This window comes from Jaculus jaculus, chromosome 1 (genome assembly GCF_020740685.1).
Source record: "Jaculus jaculus isolate mJacJac1 chromosome 1, mJacJac1.mat.Y.cur, whole genome shotgun sequence".
Classification (NCBI taxonomy): Eukaryota; Metazoa; Chordata; class Mammalia; order Rodentia; family Dipodidae; genus Jaculus; species Jaculus jaculus.
The window spans coordinates 309,386,336-309,406,442 of record NC_059102.1 but is presented as its reverse complement, the minus strand read 5'-3'; the positions used below and the strand labels follow the sequence as shown (position 1 = coordinate 309,406,442).

The window sequence follows — 20,107 nt, the reverse complement described above, 5'->3', positions numbered from 1 at the left end:
TTAGGAGTGGATCTGAAATTCCAGCCTAAGGTATGCAGAGTGTCTGAGTTCTACCTAGGTTCCCTGCTATTTGTTGCCTATTTGGGGTGAGGGGTTCTCTTGCTTTTAGTGGTAGGTTTTCTCTTTTTTTTTTTTTTTTTTTTGCCATTATGGAGCTTCCCCTGGGTCTTTAAACTTCAGTAAATCCCTTCTTCCCATAAACTGTGCCTAGTTTGGAAGTTAATCCCAACAACATGAAGCTGCCTTCTACAGGGAAAATCACCTCTCTACTCTAAGCCCTAACTTTGCATTCTGCAAATAAGGTTAATCATGACATCTATTTCATAGAGTTGTTATAAAGGGTTATAGGAAATAACATCCCTTTAGTTTTTAGCAGAGGTTAACCTAGTGCCTTTAATGAATGTTAGCGTTAATAGTGTTAGTACAGGATAGAGGATACACTCCAAATAATGTGAGGGCCTTATTCTAAACTAGCACTAGAGAAAAACCTCATCTACATGTCTAATAATCTACTATGTTTTTGTTCTTGGGTGGTTTCTATAAGGGCTAGCTGAAAATTACTTTTCATGTTTAAAAAAAAATAGAAGCCACCAAAATCTTCAGTGACCCCCACTCCTCATTTAGACTAAAATCTGAAGTCCATTTGGTGGTGTTATGAGTTCAGTGATTTATCCCTCACCCACTCCTTAGTATCCTCTCCATTTCTACCCCTCTCACTTCACTACAGTCATAGGAATGGCTTTACTGTTGCTCCAACATGTTCCCACCACAGAGAACCTGAGTATGGGCTGTTCCTTCTGCTTGGAATGCTCTTCCCCAGGTTTTGCCTTTTCAGTTCATTCTAATCATTGCTCACATTTCATTTCCTCATGCAGGTTCTTTTCCAACCATTTTGGATTACATCCTCCATCAGTTACTATAGTCTTACCCTTCATTAGATTTGTCCGTTGCAATGTTCTGCTTTTTAGAAATGTAATTGGTTATTTCTTTATTGCCTACTTTCCTCATCATAACCTTCGTTCTGTCTAATCTATTATTGTGCCTATCACAGAGCCTAGTAGGGTCTTATTAAATCTTGACTGCGTAAATGAACTGCTCCCTCTTCCCTTAGTTTTCCTCCTTTTCTTTGTACATCTTCACATGTTCTTTTTTAGCCACCTTTACTTAGCTCTTTCTTCTCTCACTTCTAAAAGCCAGTGTTCCTCAGGACTCCATCCTAGATTCTTTCCTCTCTCTCTCCCCTCTCTCCTTGGGTGATCTCATTCATTTCCATGAATTTAAATGCCATCTTTATGTGGCTTACTTCCAAATTCTGTCTCAAACCCAGAATCAAGACTTACATGGCCAATTGCCTACTTGATATCTCCACTTGAATATATAGTAGGCATCTAAAAATTAACATGCCCATAATGGAACTCTTAATCCCAGTTTACCCCAACTAATGCTTGCAACTCTCTACAATTTCTGAATAGGAAAACTGTTCTGGCTGGGAACTGGGTGGAGATTGTGTTTATAAGGGGCTTAAGTAAGATTGAAAAAAAATCAGGCTGGAGAGATGGCTTAGAGGTTAAGGTGTTTGCCTGCAAAGCCAAAGGACCCAGGTTCTATTCCTTAGGACCCAAGTAAGCCAGAAACACAGGATGGTGTATGCATCTGGAGTTTGTTTGCAGTGTCTGAAGGCCTCAGTCCCATTCTCTCTCCCTCCCTCCCTCCTTCCTTCCCTCCCTCCCTCCCTCTCTCTCTCCCTCTCTCTCTCTCTTTCTCTCTCTCTCTCTCTCTCTCTCTCCCTCCCTCCCTCTCTCCCTCCCAGTTTCTCTCTCTCAAAATAAAAAAATAACTTTTTTCTTAAAAGATGGAAAAAAATCAATTATGATCAACAAGAGGGAGGTAAAGATACCAGAAATTATGCAGGTGCTTTGGACCCTCCTGGTCATCAGCACTGTCTCTGTCTATCCCAAGTCCTCCCTATGTTAATAAAAGCACCACTTGCTACTTGGTTACTCAAGCACACACCTTAAGGTTCCTTCCTTTCTCTCTCTTCCAAATCCAATTTCTTCTACTTTTCCCTGAGATGCAATTTGATCCCTTCCTTGCCCCTCCATACTTACTCTTCATTTGTGTTCTAGGTCACCATCTAGATCCACTTGCACCTGAACTCTGTTTTATGTTTTGTTTTCTCCTTCATACACAGTACTGGAGACTGAATCCTAGGGTCTCACCTGGGCAGAGAAAGTGCTTATAGTCCCAACCATTATTTTTTGTTTAATTCTATGACTGTCTCAATTAAGTTCCCAAGGTTGGTTGGCCTAGAACTTGTGGTGAATAGCTGGGATTATAGGTGTGAGCTTCCATACTCACTTGTTACCTGAACTCTTTTTTTAAATGCTGGGATGAAACCCAACATCTCATGAAGGCTAAGCAAGCAATCTAGCACTGAGGTATAGCCCTACTGCTTATCACCTGGACTCTTGGAGGAACCTCCTAATATGTTTTATCCTGCTCATATTTACTGCTTTGAGACATTCTTCCAATAGAAGCAACGCTGATCTTCTTAAACTGTAAATCATATCATGACACTTCTTTTGAGATCTTTAAGTAAGAGTAGATTTTAGGTGCTCTCACCACAAAAAGTGGTAAGTATATATTAACTAGCTCAATTTAGCCATTCTATAATACATACCTATTCAAAACAACATGTTGCATATAACATACATACATACATATATATGTATGTATATGTATGTATGTATGTATATGTGCAATTAAAATTAATAAATGAATGTAAAATAAAACTCTTAAATGACCCTTTTATTAACAGCACTACTTGAATGCCTTATAATGGTCAGGCCCAAACAAACCCCTGTTAATTACTTCAACCTCAGCATACACCCATCTTCATCCTTCATATATCATGTTCCCTTTATATGTAATTTTCTTCTTTCTGTTCTTTTCCATTCTTTCTCATTTTAAGTCACCTGCTCCTCACAGATATCTGCCCTGTTCACCTATCTAAACATTTATTAGTTAAGTATAAGATTATTTTATAATGTTAAAAGAAGAAAGTGTCATCTTGATCAAGGTGGAGTCATGGGGAGCATAGATTTAATTAATGGCCAGAAAAAACTAACATTGTGTGTGCGTGTTTATCTAAATGTATTTATCAATGTTTTCAGACAATGGAAATCAGAGAGCCAAGGTAAGTATCCCTGAAAAAAGAAAGAAAAACAAACAAACAGAAACAATCCAGGTAAGTTCTGTCATTGCCTCTGGTTGCTGCCAAGATAGAGGATCCACAATGTAGCATCAAGAAGAATAACCATGGCAGAACCCTGGAGTCTTCTTGGATTGAGGAAGTGGAGACAAGTGTCCAGGCTGGCCACAGAGGCAGGAGTTTGCAGGACTGAGCACCAGAAAACAGGAGGCAGCACACACAGAAAAGAAAAATGAAAAGAGCTCTGGAGTTCTGGTGAGGATCTCCCTTGAAGGCTTAGCTGAATACTGATCAGTGCATGTGTGGGAGGAAACGACACAGTGCCAGGGAAAGAACAACTTGAAAGGATTAGAAGGAACAATCCTTGGAATTTGCACAGGGCCAGAAATAGTTTGTGTTCCTATCAGCCAAAGAAGAAAAGCCTCCAACCTCACGGGGTATCAGGTAGAGGGCTCAGAAGGGTGTTGCATCACTAGAGGAAAAAACTAGTCCTGACAGTTGCTCTGATTCTACATAATAAAGCATAACAGCAAGCTTCAAAAGGAGCAAAAAAGTTTTTAACTGTTTCCAAGTAACAAACTATGTTCCAGAAGAAAGCACAGGCATATTTATAAAAGTATATAAATATGCATGTTCAGCAGGATAAAATTTACAATGACTAGCATCCAATCAAATATTACCAAGCATGCAAAGAAATAGGACAATGACAATAAACTTTAATAAGAAAGAAATCAACCAGTAGAAACAGACCCAGAAGTGACTGAGATAGAATGAGTATACAAGAACAATTAATTATTACTATATTATATAATGATACTCTGCAAAAGAAAATAAGTATAGGCCATGTTAAGTGGAGAAATAAAGTATATTTTTAAATGGGGAGGGCATATGATGGAGAATGGAATTTCAACGGGGAAAGTGAGGAGGCGTTACCATGGGGTACTTTTTATAATCATGGAAAATTCTAATAAAAAATGAGAAAAAAATAAAATAAATGACACTTAAAGACAAAAAAGAATCAATTAATTTCTGGTATTGAAAACTAGATAATATGATATGAGATTATACTGGTGGGATTAACAACACATAACATAGAGAAGAAAATTTGAGTGAATATGAAGACGTAACCCATGAAAGGAGAGTATATATAATAAAATGGAAGACTGAAGGAAAAATGAACAAAGATCAACTGTAGGCAAATTCAAGTAGTGTAAAGGGATGATATGAAAAGTTTTAGGAATGGATGCATTCTGTATCTTTGTTGGCAGTGATAGTTTCCAGGTGCACACACATCACAACTCATCCCACTGTACTTTTTAGATATATTCAATTTGTTGTGGCTCATTTTTCAACATTGGTTCAAAAACCACAACTCTGTAGCTGTCACAAATGGTTGGATGGAGGCTGGGGGTTCCTTTGTTTTATCTGAACAAAATTGCAAGGAACCATTGTTTTAGTGTTAGCAGCTGGTTTACAAGCTGGGCTGGTAGTTCTAAGCCTTGACAGCTAAAGGGTCATGGCTCCAAGCTCTCAAAGCCAGAGGCTTATTACTGTGGGTGGTCAAAGCAAGAGCTTACTTATTGTTCCCTGCTTAGAGTACCAACACCCAAAGCATAGTGTCACATTAACTTTTGGTGGCTGTCTTAAGCTTTTCTAATGACCAGCCTTACTGTCTTAAAATAGTCTCACTGCCACCTTTGAATTCACCTTTCAGACTTTCCCACAATACTTCCATCATCCTTCCTAGTGTTGGATTCCTGCAGTTTCTGCTCTTGGTCACTCTCTGGAACTCTTGGCTCCCTCCTGGCATTACAGGGTTCTTAGTTCTCAGTGGCTTGTCTATAATTCTTAGTCACCTCTCTGTTGCCACTGCTGCTGTTACCATCACTGTGGAAGTTGGAAGCCCTGTAGCTTTGTCTATTGTTCACGTAATCTGCTCGGTCTACTCTACCCTTGATAAAGACTATATGAAGCATTTATTGGGTTTAATGTTGTAGCATCAGGGTGGTGTTATAAGAGAAAAATACCCTCTTAAACTAACTCCAAATGGTTCAGTGGTTAAGGTGCTTGCCTGCAAAGCCTAAGGGTCCAGGTTCAATTCCCCAATATCCACATAAAGCCAGATGCACAAGGTGGTACATGCATCTGGAGTTTGGTTGCAATGGCTAGAGGCCCTGACTTGCCCATTCTCTCTTTCTATCTGCCTCTCTCTCACTCTCTCTCATAAATAAATAAAGTGTGTAAAATATCCTACTTATATAGCCAAAGAGAGATGTGGCATGTTTATGCATGAATTGTGATTGCACCAATCACAACCTCACATGTGCACAGCTTCTAATTCCACCAATCACAAGCTTTACATAAGTAGAAATCAAAGCATGCATAATCACTCATCATAAACTTTCTGCTGAGGCACTGAGGAAGTGATAACACTCCCTGCCCAAGAGAGAAACAGTTGTGGGATGAGCAGACTGGTCATGAGTGACTGGAAGTTCTCTGGTGAAGATGAAGCAGCAGCTGTGACTAGAGCAGGACCCCCTGAAGCTACAGTTGTGGTTTCAGTAGCAGCCATGCTGGTGGTGCTTCTTGCAGCTGAAGTACAGTTTCTTCAAGGCAATGGTGAAGTGTTCATAAGTTGTACCACAACAGCAGTCCACTGGGTAACCCATGGAGAGGCTACTGAATACAAGAAATGGTTCTGTCATCTGTCATACAAGAAACTGAATGACCTGCTCCCAACAGGTTTGTTCACTTATAAGCGGAAAAAAAAAAATAAGGGGCTTACAATCAAACTCTAAGAAATTAACATCCTTGACAGCATTTCACAGTGTTTAACCCCTAACTAATATCCTTGGAAAGAATGGGGTCTCTTTGATCTACCTCAAAACTCAAACCTCGGATAACATCGACATTGGAGATAAGGTAGGAGAATGGGTGGGATGAGTAGGTGAACAAGTGGGGAAAATAATCCTCTAAGCTTCTTGCCTGTTTAAGGTAGGAAGATATGAATATCTCTTAACTGTAGAAGTTGCTATAAAAATGTAAGTTTTAAGACAAATGTTTTATGAGTAAGTACAGAATGAAGAAAATAGAATGTATAGCTTTGAAGTTAGTAGACAAGAAAATAGAACTAGAAATCCTGATCAACCCAACTAAAATAGAAAAAAGAAAGAAGTCTATAAAAATAGACATTGAAAACAATTGAATAAAACTTTTTTTTCAAGCTAGGAAAAAAGGAATACAAAACAACTTCAAATATAAAGAGTGAATTTAAAGCAGAAATGAATTAAAAGAAAAAAAACTATAGAGTTGGCCAATAAAACAAAAAATATATATTAAAGTGATCAATAAAATAGTTTGTCAAGTATTAAGAAAAAGCTTGAAAGTTTTGAATAATATTAGAAACAAAGTAAAAGGGCTCAGCGATAGCTCAGTAGTTAAGGTGCTTACCTACAAAGCCTAATACTGGAGTTCAATTCCCCAGTACGCACATAAAGCCAGATGCACAAAGTGGCACACGCATTTGGAGCTCATCTGCAGCCGGTAGAGGCCCTGGCATGCCTATTTTCATTCTCTTTCACTCTTTCTCTCTCTTAGTCTCTCTCGCTCCTTGTAAATAGATAAAAAATACTTTTAAAAAGAAAGGGGATCATAATAGTATGCAATTTTAAAAGTTAAAAGAAAATATTATAATTAGTTTTTACACCAACTCTTGTTCCCATGCTTTTTCAACTCTTTTTTATTTACTTTTATTTATTTATTTATTTATTTTGGTTTTTTGAGTCCAGGCTGACCTGGAATTCACTCTGTCATCTCAGGGTGGCCTTGAACTATTATTTATTTTCTTAAGTTAATTTATTTATTTGCAAGCAGAGAGAGAGAGAGAAATGGGCACACCAGAGTCTTTAGCTGCTGCAAAGGAACTCCAGATGCATGTGGCAAGTTTGTGATCTGACTTTACATTGGCACTGGGGAATCGAACCCGGGTCATTAGACTTTGAAGGCAAAGGCCTTAACCCCTGAGCCACCTCTCCAGCCCAACTATTATTTTAAAAATCAAATTTATTACAGTTTTTATACAATAAAATGAACATAGTTCAGTATATAATTTGATGAATTTTGACATGTACCCCTTTTAACAACCAACACTACAATCAAAGCATAAAATATTTTTGCCACCTATACGGTTTTCTGTATTATTAGTTTGTTCCTTCCCACTACCATCAGGCTCCATGTTTCTGAGGATCTGATTTCTATATAACTATGGTTTTACTGCTTTTCAAGGTCTGAATCCATTGTATCATGTACTAGTATACTTTTATTTATGCCTTCTTCCATTCAACAAAATTTCAAACTTCATCATGTTGGGTCTCATCAATTCATTCATTTTCTTTTCTAGTAGTCTACCACATGATATACCACAACTTCGTAATTCACCTGTTGATGTACATTTGGGTGTTCAGTGTTGGGCTTTTATGAATACAGATCTATGAAAATTCCACTGAAAGGCTTTGTATGGTTTCATTTCTCCTAAATGAATGAAATTGCTGGGTCCTGTGATAAGTATAAGAAACTATCAAGCAGCTCTATGACCAATATTCATGAATGTTTCAGTGCTTCACCTCCTCATCAAATTTTCTATGTATATACCTGTAACTGCAAATGTAATACACATTTTCTAAGAGAACTGGCTGAAGAAAACTAGGAAACCTGGAAAGACTAAAATCTCATACAAGATACTGAAACTGTAGTCAAAGGTCAGCTCCATTCTACCCTCCAAAGATGGTTACCAAGTCAGAGGGTTAATCAAGAACTTCTACCAAAATGTCATGTATTATTCAAGTCTAAGCAGAAAAAAATGGTAGTTCAATTTATAAGGAAATAATCCTAATATCAATATTTGGCAAGCAAATATATAAATCTATAATAAATATATAAATCTATAATTCAATATCACAGCAATAAGAAAAACAAAATTTCTTCATTGTGGTTTATTTTAATGTCAGTGATGACTCATGATCAAAATGTTATGCTACGATGTTTTAACATGTGGCTATAGGAAAAGATTTTTTAAAAAGCACTTAAGGGGTTGGAGAGATGGCTTAGCAGTTAAAGTATTTGCCTGCAAAGCCTAAGGATCCAGGTTCAATTCCTCAGTACCCACATAAGCCAGATGCACAAGGTGGTGTATGTATCTCTCTCTCACACACACACACACAAATGAATAAATAGCACTTAATGAATTTTCAACTGCTATTCTTTAATATATATAAATCCTCTACCTATACACAAAAAGTAAATGGAATAGGGAAGGAAATTACCCTGCTAAATATCAAGGAAATTCAAGGGACTCATAGAGAGTATTTAAATCAATATGAGAGTTCAGTATTACTAAATGAACAGGATCAACACTGATTCAATGCCTTCGCTACATCAGCAGTAGCTAAGTATACAAGGTCACAAAAAAATCTTACATAATAGCTTTAAAAATACTGTCACCTAGTAATAATAATGACAAAAAAATGAACCAAACCTTTATGTGGAAATCTATAAAATTTTATTCAAGAACATTATTTTTAAATATTTTATTTATTTATTTGAGAGGCAGAAAGATGCACAGAGATATAAGGAGAGAGAATGGATGCTCCAGAGCCTCCAACCACTGCAAATGAACTCCAGATGCTCGCACCACCTTGTGCATCTGGCTTACATGGGTCCTGGGGAATCGAACTGAGGCCAAGGACATTATTTAAAATATAGGTTTCTTGCTGTGATTTTTTTTTTCTTGACTAATTTTAAAGTGTGATTTTAAAAGCTGGGGAGGAGGACAGGAATGGTAGACCATTTGTCCGGCATGCTTCAGGCTTTGGATTCAAGTCCAAATATTATTTTTGCCAGGAGTGGTGTATACCTGTAAACCCCAGCACTTGAGAGATGGAGGTAGGAAGATCAGTTTATGGTTATCCCCGGGTAGCAGTGGGTATTTGAGCTACCCCTTGGCTTCATGAGAGAGAACCTGTCTCAAAAAATGTATTGTTTTCATCATCCTGTTCTCATACCCCACTACAAACTTCTTGAAAACACGTTCCTACCTCCCCCATTTCCTCTCAGTGCTTTGTGTAAAAATGATTTGTTGTTGCAAAACCTGATTCAATTTGAGTTTATGTCATAAGTCACTTGTTTCTGACCTCACTGGACTGACAGAAATTATGTTCCAGAGTATCATACAAAGTCCTACAAAAGAATCTCCCTCATACTGTAATATAAAAGATGTAAAAAACAACATCAACCCGGATTCATATATAGGAGCCACCACCCCTCTTTTTCCTTAGGCCCAATCAGCCACATTCTACGACAATACACAGGAAAGGCTCGAAGCCTTCCACGTGACAATACCCTCGCAGACCCATCCCAGCCAATCAGCACGCTTCTCATCTGTGACCCCTCCCCCTTCCAGCATCCTGTCCCCTCTCACCTCTGCAAGAAGTGAACTCTTCCGGGGCCAGTGCGGCTGCGCGCGGCGCGCTGATTGGCCGGGCTGGCGTTAGTGAAGTGCGCACGCCGGTTCCTACCTCCGGTTACTAAGGGCTGGAGCCCGGCGAGGTCGCTGGCAGCTTGCTCGTGTTTGCTCTGACTTCGAAAGCCCGACACACGCGGCCATGCCGAACCGCAGGGCCAGCCGCAACGCCTACTATTTCTTCGTGCAGGAGAAGATTCCCGAACTCCGCAGGCGAGGCCTGGCCGTGGCCCGCGTGGCCGATGCCATCCCTCACTGCTCTGCTGACTGGGCGGTAAGGCCGGAGGCGAGGAGAGGCCCCGGCGAGCCCGGGCGGTTGGAGGACGAGGCCGGGGAGATTAACTGAGCTGACCCTGCTAGGAGGGCCGGGGGCGATCCCTTTTCTTGAGCCCGGGCCCAAACTGACACCCTGGATGCCCAGGCTCGGGATCCTGAACCCCCTGCTTCTCTTGTTTTCTTGACCCCTCCCCCCCCCCTCCGTCTTCACTCTCCCATAGCTCCTGAGGGAGGAAGAGAAAGAGAAATACTCAGAAATGGCTCGAGAATGGAGAGCAACGCAGGGGAAGGATCCAGGGCCTTCAGAGAAGCAGGTAAAGTTAGCCAAACATGGCAGTGTCCCTGCCTGCCTGCCAGCCTGGGCCGTAGGTGACCAGAATGAGCCGGTGGATGTCAAGGGTAGACTATCGGATTAGTGTGAAGATGAGTTTTTTCAATTTTTTCCCTTAGTGTCAGAACGTTTTTTTTTTGTTGTTGTTGTTTTTTTTGTTTTTTCTTCACAATTCCTACACACTGAAATTCCATTCGTAAACTGTTAGCATTGGATTGAACTTCAAGCAAAAGTGTTTGTGTAAAGTTTGGGGATTTTAAAAAACGTTTTATTTATTTGCAAGCAGAGAGAATGGGCACTGGAAGGCCTACAGCCTCTGCAGACTACTGATGCATGTGCCACATTGCATCAGGCTTTATGTGGGTACTGGGGAATCTAACTCTGGTTATTAGGCTCCACAGGCAAGCACCTTAACCTGCTGAACCATCTTTCCAACCCAAGTTTGGGGGTTTTTAAAAATCTTGTTTAATATTTAAAAAATTAGGTTTCATTATGTTGTATTTCAAAATATTTTGGTTTTGTTTTCTCCTTCCCCCACCATAATCTCCTCTATTCATACCTCTTTTTAAAAAGTGTTTTATTTATTTGCACCTATTTGTGTGTGTGTGTGTGTGTATGCGTGCGCACATTTGTGTGCATGCATGTGTGTATGGGCACACCAGGGCCTCTTGCAGCTGCAGTTGAACACCAGACTCTTGGCACTTTTGCATCTGGCTTATGTAGGTGGCTTGGGAATTGAATCCAGGATGGTTTGCAAGTAAGTGTGTTTAACTGCTAAGCCATCTTCCCAGACCCAAGAATATTTTTTTTTAATTTGTTATTTATTTGAGAGCGACAGACACAGAGAGAAAGACAGATAGAGGGAGAGAGAGAATGGGCGCGCCAGGGCTTCCAGCCTCTGCAAACGAACTCCAGACGCGTGCGCCCCCTTGTGCATCTGGCTAACGTGGGACCTGGGGTCCTTAGGCTTCACAGGCAAGTGCTTAACTGCTAAGCCATCTCTCCAGCCCCCAAGAATATCTTTTAATACTTTTTATACATTAGAGAAAGAGGCAGATAGAGAGAATGACCATGCCAGTGCCTCTAGCCCCTGCAAGCAAACTCCAGAAGCATGTGCCACCTTGTGCATCTGGCTTATTCAGGTACTGGGGAATCAAACCTGGGTCCTTAGGCTTTGTAGGCAAGTACTTAAACTGTTAAGCCATCTCTCCAGCCCCCCCCCCAAGAAATTTTTATACATGGACTTATATTTGAATTGTACTTTTTAAATACTTTTCAGCTTTCATTTCTATTTTTATTTATTTTTTTGTGGGTTTTTTTTTTTTTTTTTTTGAGGTAGGATTTCACTCTAGTCTAGGCTGGCCTGAAATTCACTCGGAGTTGTCAGGGTGGCCTAGAACTCATGTTGATCCTCCTACCTCTGCCTCCTGAGTGCTAGGATTAAAGGTGTACACCACCACGCCCTGCCTTTTTTTTTAAGACAGGATCTCTCTCTAGTCAGGGCTAACCTGAAATTCCCTATGTAGTCTCAAGCTGGCCTTGAACTCACAGTGATCCTCCTCCTGAGTGTTGGGACTAAAGGCCTGCACCTGGCTGTCTCACTATAATTTCTTACAAAATATTTCTCAAAACTTAAAGTATGTTTTATGCATACTTTGTTTAAGTGTTGTAGTCAATATGTTCTGGTTTCACTCTTTGGGAAAACCAAGCAGAATATTACTTTTTTGGGTTCTGGTAAATTATGTTCTTTTGGTAATAGATGACTCAGGAAGATTAACCTTATCAGTCACGGACACATGGCTTTGGGTTGGAGATAAGTTAGTTGTTACTCACATTCTGGTTCATAATTGTTTTAGATTTGCTGTTGCCTCTGAATATTGGTGTTATTGATAAATACATTTTTGTTTTTATTAGTCTTGAGGGATTGCTGAAATAATCTCTCAACTATTTTGAAATTACTCTGTTACATTCAAATACATGGTCTGTTCTCTCCAGTAAAAGTTTGATAACTATGTGATCAGTGATTCTCTTCCTCTTAAGAAACCAACTTCAACCCTACTGGGGGAACCAGGCATGCTTGTACCAAAGCCAAGTGTTTCTCCCCCTGATATATCAAGTTTGTCTCTCAAAAGTGATCAAGGTAGGTCTTTCTCAAAATATTTTTCTTGAATTTTTATACTCAAACACTATGACATATTGATCAATAAAAATGTTTTCTGTTCTTTTTGAGCCTTCATTTCAAAGTAATTGACTATGGTGTTTATTATACTAAAGTTATGAAAGATACAGTTACTTACACTTGTTGAAATAATACTGAAAGTTTTTTTTTTTTTTTAACAAATCTTGGCTTGCTTTCTTCCATCTTCATATATCACTAACAAAGATGCCTGTCTCTTGGACTTGTTTATATCTGTAGCATGTCATAAAGGTAGACAGGAAGAAGAAGGGTTTGGGTCTACAATTAAGCCTAGCTACCATAATTTATGAGAATAGGTGTATTTCTTTTTTGAGTTTACAGGTTTTATTAGATTATAGATAGAACTTAAGGGAAGGAAGGAAGATGGAGCTCATGCCTCTCTTGGACATGAGCTTAGTTCCAGTTATAGGGAAGCCCAGAATTTAAGAGAAAGAAGAAATGTAGAGCTCTTGCCCAAGGTGACAAGAGGGGCTGTGAGAATCCCAGAACTTAAGAAAAAGGAGGAGGAAAGAGTACAGAGAACTGCCCGTGAGAAGGCAGGAGTGGGGTAAAGCCCCAATATGTAGATTTAACATTGTGAAGAGAGTAGGTTTTAAATGTTTGTACTACAAAAAGTTAGCTTGATTTGATCATCTATTAAAACCACATTGTAGTTCATAAAGGTTTGCAATTATTATCTGCCAGTTATGAATAAAATTTTAAAAATAATCTTGGAGTAGGGAGAAACATAAAGGTCAAGATGAGTAACTACCCTAGAAAACAAAGGCCTTTGGTATTCCTTCTGGCTGATGTTATTAATTGTGTTCTGTCTTTGTTTAACACTAATAAACTTTGAAGATTGGTCTTAAATGTGGCCTTTATTAATAAAGGAACAGTGTTGCAGTTTTCCTTCCCTATTTATAGGGAATCTTGTATATGTTTAAAAAAGTGAAAGGCATGAATTAAGTTTTCCTTAGTTACAGAATCTTATTGCAGTGATTCTGCTTGAATTTTATTTCCCAAGCCTTTTCTTTTATTCTTTTAAAATCTATTTATTTTATTTATTTGAGAGAGATAGGGAAAGGGAGGGAGGAAGAGAAAGAGAATGAGCATGCCAGGGACCTTCAGCCACTGTAAATGAACTCTAAATGCATGTGCCGCTTTCTGCATCTGGCTGGCATGGGTCCTGGCGAATCGAACCTGGGTCTGTCAGCTTCACAAGCAAATTCCTTAACTGTTAAGCCATCTCTCCAGCCCTACCAAACCTTTTCTATTGAATATGTGTCACTTTTCTTCTATTATTCCTGAAATTCAAGGCTAATATAGAGAAGATGTGTCCAATTCAAAGACTGCATAGGACCATATATGACCTATGTTATGACTATGGTCAAATACAAAATTAATAAACTTATTTTAAACAGGAAATTTTTTTTTGGTAACTTGATTCTGTATATAGTTCTTGAGCATGGATTTTGTAGATAAATACAGCAGAGTGATTACTATTTATTGTTGATAAATTTAATTATAAAAATTTGACTTGCTTATTTGGTATAATTGAGTTTCCTTTTTCTTGGCTTACTAAGAAATATAGGAACATATACACACAAAAAAATGGTTCTGAAGGTTTTGTAAATTTTGTTTTGTTTTAGCTCTCCTTGGAGGCAATTTTTATTTTTTGAACATTTTTAGCCATGGTGAGCTGCCTCCTCATTGTGAACAGCGCTTCCTCCCTTGTGAAGTTGGCTGTGTTAAATATTCTCTCCAAGAAGGCATTGTGGCAGAGTTCCACAGTTTTATAAATCCCGGTAAGTAGGCAATTAAGACTCTGCTATATCTTAAAAATATGTGGATATTTAATCGGACTTACATTTATTAATAGTGTTTTCTTAAAAGCTGAAGTACAACTGAATTCTAAAATGTAACAAGATGTAATACTTAAATGAAAAACTATTAGGAATTTGGTATTAAAGCTTTTCCCTATAAATGAGTACTAGAGTTGGGTGGATAAAATACATCAGCAATGCACATATAGCCAGCCTACTGTTCACTTACCTGAGGTCTGTGTCTTGGGATTTTTCTAAGGGTTTTGTGCCTTGCTTTTTTCTTTCTCTACCCCACCCTTCATCTAATAGTCTTTAATTAAGCTGATGCAGATTTGTATACTTGAGGAATATACTTCTCAACAAATTAGCTCATTTATAAGTGGCCATACAAACTATTGGAAATCTGTTGGAAAAAACAAAAACAGATGAGAAAGCACAGAAGTGGCTGAGCACTCTCAGGCCTTAGTTACTGACATCTCTTTCTACTACTCTACCCCCTTAAAAATGAAGTAGCTCAGGGAAACTGTGATCCTAGTACTCTCCTGGAATGCTAAAGCAAGAAGGTCTTGAGTTCAAGGTCAGTTTATGGTACAAGTGAGGCCCTGCCTGAAAGAAACAAATAAGCAAGACAGTTACAAAGATGGAGGCTTTGTTCAGTTCCTAAGAAGACATTATATTTGAGAGACACCATGTTCTTGAGGTTAAAAAGGCAAAATGTATCAAGAGAAGAGGTTGAGGATAAAACCTAATTTATGTTTGTTTTAAAATTAGTTTGTATATCCTCATTGATTTAGAGAACAGAAAAATTAATCATCTTTATTACATATGTGGACACTGCTGGCTTGGAGAACTGAAATAATTTTTGTTTTTTTTTGGGGGGGTCATGTGTTATAAAAAAAACTTCAAAAAATTGAAGAACTTGGAGATTTGGAGGCTTTCCCCTCCCTGAGGAATTCATGTCTGTTTACTGTATCACTGGCCTCACAACTTCCTGAAGCTTGTGAACAGCTAAAGCTCCTTTGGTGTAAGATTTGTTTTCTTTTTTAATTTTATTTTTTATTTCTTTTTATTTATATATTTGACAGGGAGAAGGAGAGAAAAGAGAATGGGCTGCCAGGGCCTCCAGCCACTGCACACGAACTCTAGATGCATGTGCTACCTTGTGCATCTGGCTAACGTAGGTCCTAGGGAATCAGACCTGGGTCCTTTGGCTTTGCAGGCAAATGCCCTAACTGCTAAGCCATCTTTCCAGCCCTGAGACTTGTTTTCTAAATTAATATAATTTCTCTCGAAGGAATGCTTTTCTTTGAAAAATAGGAAATATATGAAAGTTCTTTGATAATCATCAAATCTAATGTCTTAAAAACTGAAGGGTAAGTCTTTTATTTTCACATAATGAAGATTAGACATGTTAGAACTTGGCCATCCTTTGGCTATTACTGTAGCACAACTAAAGAACCTGCAGATTTCTGCCTCCCAACAAAGTGTTTCTGTATTTCAGGAGAAATTCCACGAGGATTTCGATTTCATTGTCAGGCTGCAAGTAAGTATAACAGAATGGTGTATAATACAGGAATCAAGTATATGTAAACATGGTTAGTATTTTTTTAGCATATCAAATATAGAATGATATGAGGGGCAGAAACTGTAGATGGTGTCTGGCCTAGAAACTTTAGAACTTTTGTTTGACAGTGCTGGAGATTGAGTTCAGGGCATCTCACACACTAGACAAGGCTTCTGCCAGTGTGCTTATATCCTCAGACCAAAGTTTTGTTTTGTTTTGTTTTTGTAGTATATGTGAACTTTGCTCTTTCCAAAGAAATATGGTTTCATTATTTTTATACTGTATATTCTTAGGCTTCAAGGTCAAATGCCTTAAGTGACAAAGTTCTTAGAAAATCATGAAGTTTTAGAATGTCTGGATTTAGAACCATTTATAGAGTATGTTTATTCCAAAACATTTTTTAAAGTTTATACTTCCAAAATAATAGAGTTGAAAACAACAGTTTAAGTTTTGATGAGGAAATCCACTTTCATGTGTTTTGCAAGTAAAAGGTATGATTATACTTAAGCTTTTGACCTAAACTCTCCTAGGAAGTAGGGTTTAATCAGGTTTTAAGTAGTTGATTGAAAATAATGTTTTCTTTTAGATTAACTCTGAAGTATTTTTGTTTGATTAGGGGGCACTTTAATACTTTCTGCATTTGCATCTTAACCTAAAAATGGGGGCAACTAGCCTATAGAAGTATTACAAAAAAACTCTTTTCCAGTATACCATAACAAGTAGCAATATTGTCATTCTTATGCTGTTTTTAATAAGTGAAAGTATTTTGTACTCATTTTTACCAGTATATTTTGATTTTTTTTTTTTTTGATCTTGGTAGAAAACACAAACTGATCCATTTTCTGTCTGCCTTGCAACATGATTGTAGAAAGAAAAAAAAATAGTATGCTCCTTATATAGTTTTTACTGGTAAAAATTTTATCATATAGAGAAAATTCCATAATCTCATGTGTTACATCATTTGAGGTTATTGAGCTGCTAACTAGATGGTAGTTGAAAAAACAAGAGATAGAGCCGGGTATGGTAGCTTACCCTGCACTCGTAGGACTTGGAAAATTGAAAAAACAAGAGATAGAGCCGGGTATGGTAGTTTACCCTGCAATCCTAGGACTTGGAAAATTGAACAGAAGGATTGCCTCTGAGTTCAAGGTCAGCCTGGGCTACAGAGCAAGATATATCTAAATGTGTATAGTGTGGGGAGGATGTACTTAGTTTGCAAATTAATTTTTACATTTTTACTTAATCTGGCTCATCTTTTTAAAATCATTTTTTGATTTTATTTATTCCTAGAGAGAGAGGGAGAGATAAAGAGGCAGATAGAGAATGGGCACATCACGGTCTCCAGCCATTGGAAATGAATTACAGATGCATGTGCCCCTTTGTGCATCTGGCTTATGAGGATCCTGGGGAGTTAAATTTGGGTCCTTTGCTTTGCAGGCAAGTGCCTTAACTACTAAGCCATCTCTCCAGCTCTAGTTCCTCTTTTTTTATATACTTTTTAAAAAATTTTTTTCATTATTTATTTATTTGAGAGTGACAGAGAGAGAGAGAGATTGAGAACGGGTGCGCCAGGGCTTCCAGCCACTGCAAACAAACTCCAGATGTGTGTGCCCCTTGTGCATCTGGCTAACATGGGTCCTGGGGAACTGAGCCTTGAACCAGGGTCCTTAGGCTTCACAGGCAAGCGCTTAACCGCTAAGCCATCTCTCCAGCCCTAGTTCATCTTTTGAATGTGAGTCCCTGTTGTTTGTGAGAGTATCACTAAGTATTTCTTTGCTTAGTTCTGATAATTCTGTTCTTAAAATTTTTATTATAATTTTGTTTTTTTAACATTTTCAGATTAACCAAATTAACAGAAAGTATGTTTTTTTAAAAAAACCTATTAAAGACCAAGGATGTTTTCTTTTTATTTCTTATTGGTCGTGCTGAGGACAAAACATTGGCAGGGTCTTGCATATGTTAAGCAAGGGCTTCTATCACTAAGCTACACCCCAAATACGAACAACTTCTTAATTTATTATTCTATCTAATTAAAATGGAGCAAAGTATTCCTCATTCAGGAGAACTTAAAATGACTGGAACTCATGAATTTAAGCTTGCCTTAAATCCCCACTTAGATAAACCTGGGAAATGTGCCCATTAAACAGGATAAATAACTGTTAGAGTGACAGCTATGTTGACATAATAACTAAAAATGCCTGTGTTAATGTAATTGTGCTGATTTGGAGCAGATCATATTTCATGGAGTAATAACTGGAGTAAGTTTACTAATGATGTGATCCATTAAAAGTGGCAGCTAAGGAACCTAAAGCAGATATCTCTCTTAGATAACCTTGTGCTATCTGAAATTTCAGGTGTTAGTGAAATCAAGTAACTGTATTATGAGGATTGTAGTTTAACCACATTAGAATAGAAAGGAATTTAAGGACTGAAGGAATTTTTTAATTAATTTTTATTAGCAACTTCCATGATTGTAAACAATATCCTATGGTAATGCCCTCCCCCCCCACTGTCCCCTTTGAAACTCCACTCTCCATCATATCCCCTCCCCCTCTCAATCAGTCTCACTTTTATTTTGATGTCATGATCTTTTCCTCCTATTATGAGGGTCTTGTGTAGGTAATGTCAGGCACTGTGAGGTCAAGGATATCCAGGCCATTTTGTGTCTGGATGTAGAACCCTACCCTTCCTTTGGCTCTTACATTCTTTCCACCACCTCTTCCGCAGTGGACCCTGAGCCTTGGGAGGTGTGATAGAGATATTGCAGTGCTGAGCACTCCTCTTCTCCCCAGCACCATGATGCCTTCTGAGTCATACCAAGGCCATTGCCATCTGAAAAAGAAGGTTCTCTACCAAAAGTGAGAGTAGCATTAATATATGGGTATGAACATTAAGAGAAGTGCTTACTGGGCAGTTTGGAGCATAGTATATACATTTGGCCAGACACCAGCAGATGTTACACCCCTAGGGCTCATGACTACCCCTTTTGCAGGTTTTCAGTATCGGGGATATATTCTCTCAAATGGAGTGGGCCTCCAATGACTGAAGGAGTTTTGATAGGGAGTCCAGTGTCTCCCTCTCCCCTATTATGTTTCTCAGAAGAGGTGCTTCTGGTTCTGAGAGTGGAGGAGATAAAAGGTCCTGGCTCCTCTTCCTCACTCAGCCCGGAGTTCTGCTTCTGTTCATTTTACTGGGTAATGGCTTTCTTTTAGAGAACTGGGCTTTAAAAGAAGCAAACTTTGAACACTGATTTCACCTTCCTGTACTGAAAAGTCCATACCAAGGATATAACATTCAGTTACAGTGAAGAGAATGAGCAGCCATGGACCCACCAGCCATCTGAAGCCAATAGCACTGACCTGCTGTGCCTCTTGCTGGATGCATACTTTTCCAAATAGTTCTGGTTTTATTAATCATTTCCTTTTCTGAATTTTTATTGTTTACAATTTCAAGAACTTTTATTCAAGTCAACATTCAAATAGTATCTCAAAGGTAATATTCTGTTGCAGCAAAACCAATTAAATAATTCCAAATATATAAAAACGTTTAAAAATTAATCTTGGGCTGGAGAGATGGCTTAGCAGTTAAGCTCTTGCCTGTGAAGCCTAAGGACCCCAGTTCAAGGTTCAATTTCCCAGGACCCATGTTAGCCAAATGCACAAGGGGGCGCTCATGTCTGGAGTTTGTTTGCAGTGGCTGGAGGCCCTGACGTGCCCATTTTCTCTCTCTCTCTCTCTCTCTCTCTCTCTCTCTCTCTCTGCCTCTTTCTCTGTCTGTCACTTTCAAATAAACAAATAAACATAAAACAAAAATTTAAAAATTAATCTTGTTAAAGGTGATAATTTACCTATCCCCATGTTATCTGCTATACTTCATTGCACCAAATAAATAGGAAAGACCATTTGTCTGAATATTTTTAGTATGTGTATATGCATACTTAAATTATGTGTTTAATTTTCTTTAATGAACTTTTATATAATTAGCATATTTATGTGTATTTTATATTTGTATTCATTTCAAATACTCATATTTGTATTGAATCATTTTTATGTTTTAAAATATTCATTTACTTATTTAAGAGAGAGAAAGAAGCAGAGTGAGATTGGGCATACCAGGGCCTCTATCTGCTGCAAACAGACTCTAGACACATGTGCCACCTTGTGCAGCTGGCTTTACATGGGTACTGGGAATCAAACTCCAGTTCTTAAG

The 20,107-nt window shown here is 38.3% G+C and overlaps 1 protein-coding gene across 2 annotated transcripts in view; it reads left to right on the top strand.

The window, feature by feature from the left end:
• The first annotated feature begins 9,870 nt into the window (after positions 1–9,870).
• The window catches only part of Mael (maelstrom spermatogenic transposon silencer), a 38,884-nt gene continuing 28,647 nt past the window's right edge, over positions 9,871–20,107 (top strand). The window contains exons 1-5 of one of the 2 annotated variants that reach the window (XM_004651945.3): positions 9,871–10,002; positions 10,226–10,318; positions 12,376–12,475; positions 14,161–14,316; positions 15,836–15,877. In XM_004651945.3, the coding sequence (XP_004652002.1) occupies positions 9,871–10,002; positions 10,226–10,318; positions 12,376–12,475; positions 14,161–14,316; positions 15,836–15,877 (523 nt within the window). The remainder of the gene's footprint in view (positions 10,003–10,225; positions 10,319–12,375; positions 12,476–14,160; positions 14,317–15,835; positions 15,878–20,107) is intronic. The other variant, XM_012947363.2, reaches the window with a different exon arrangement.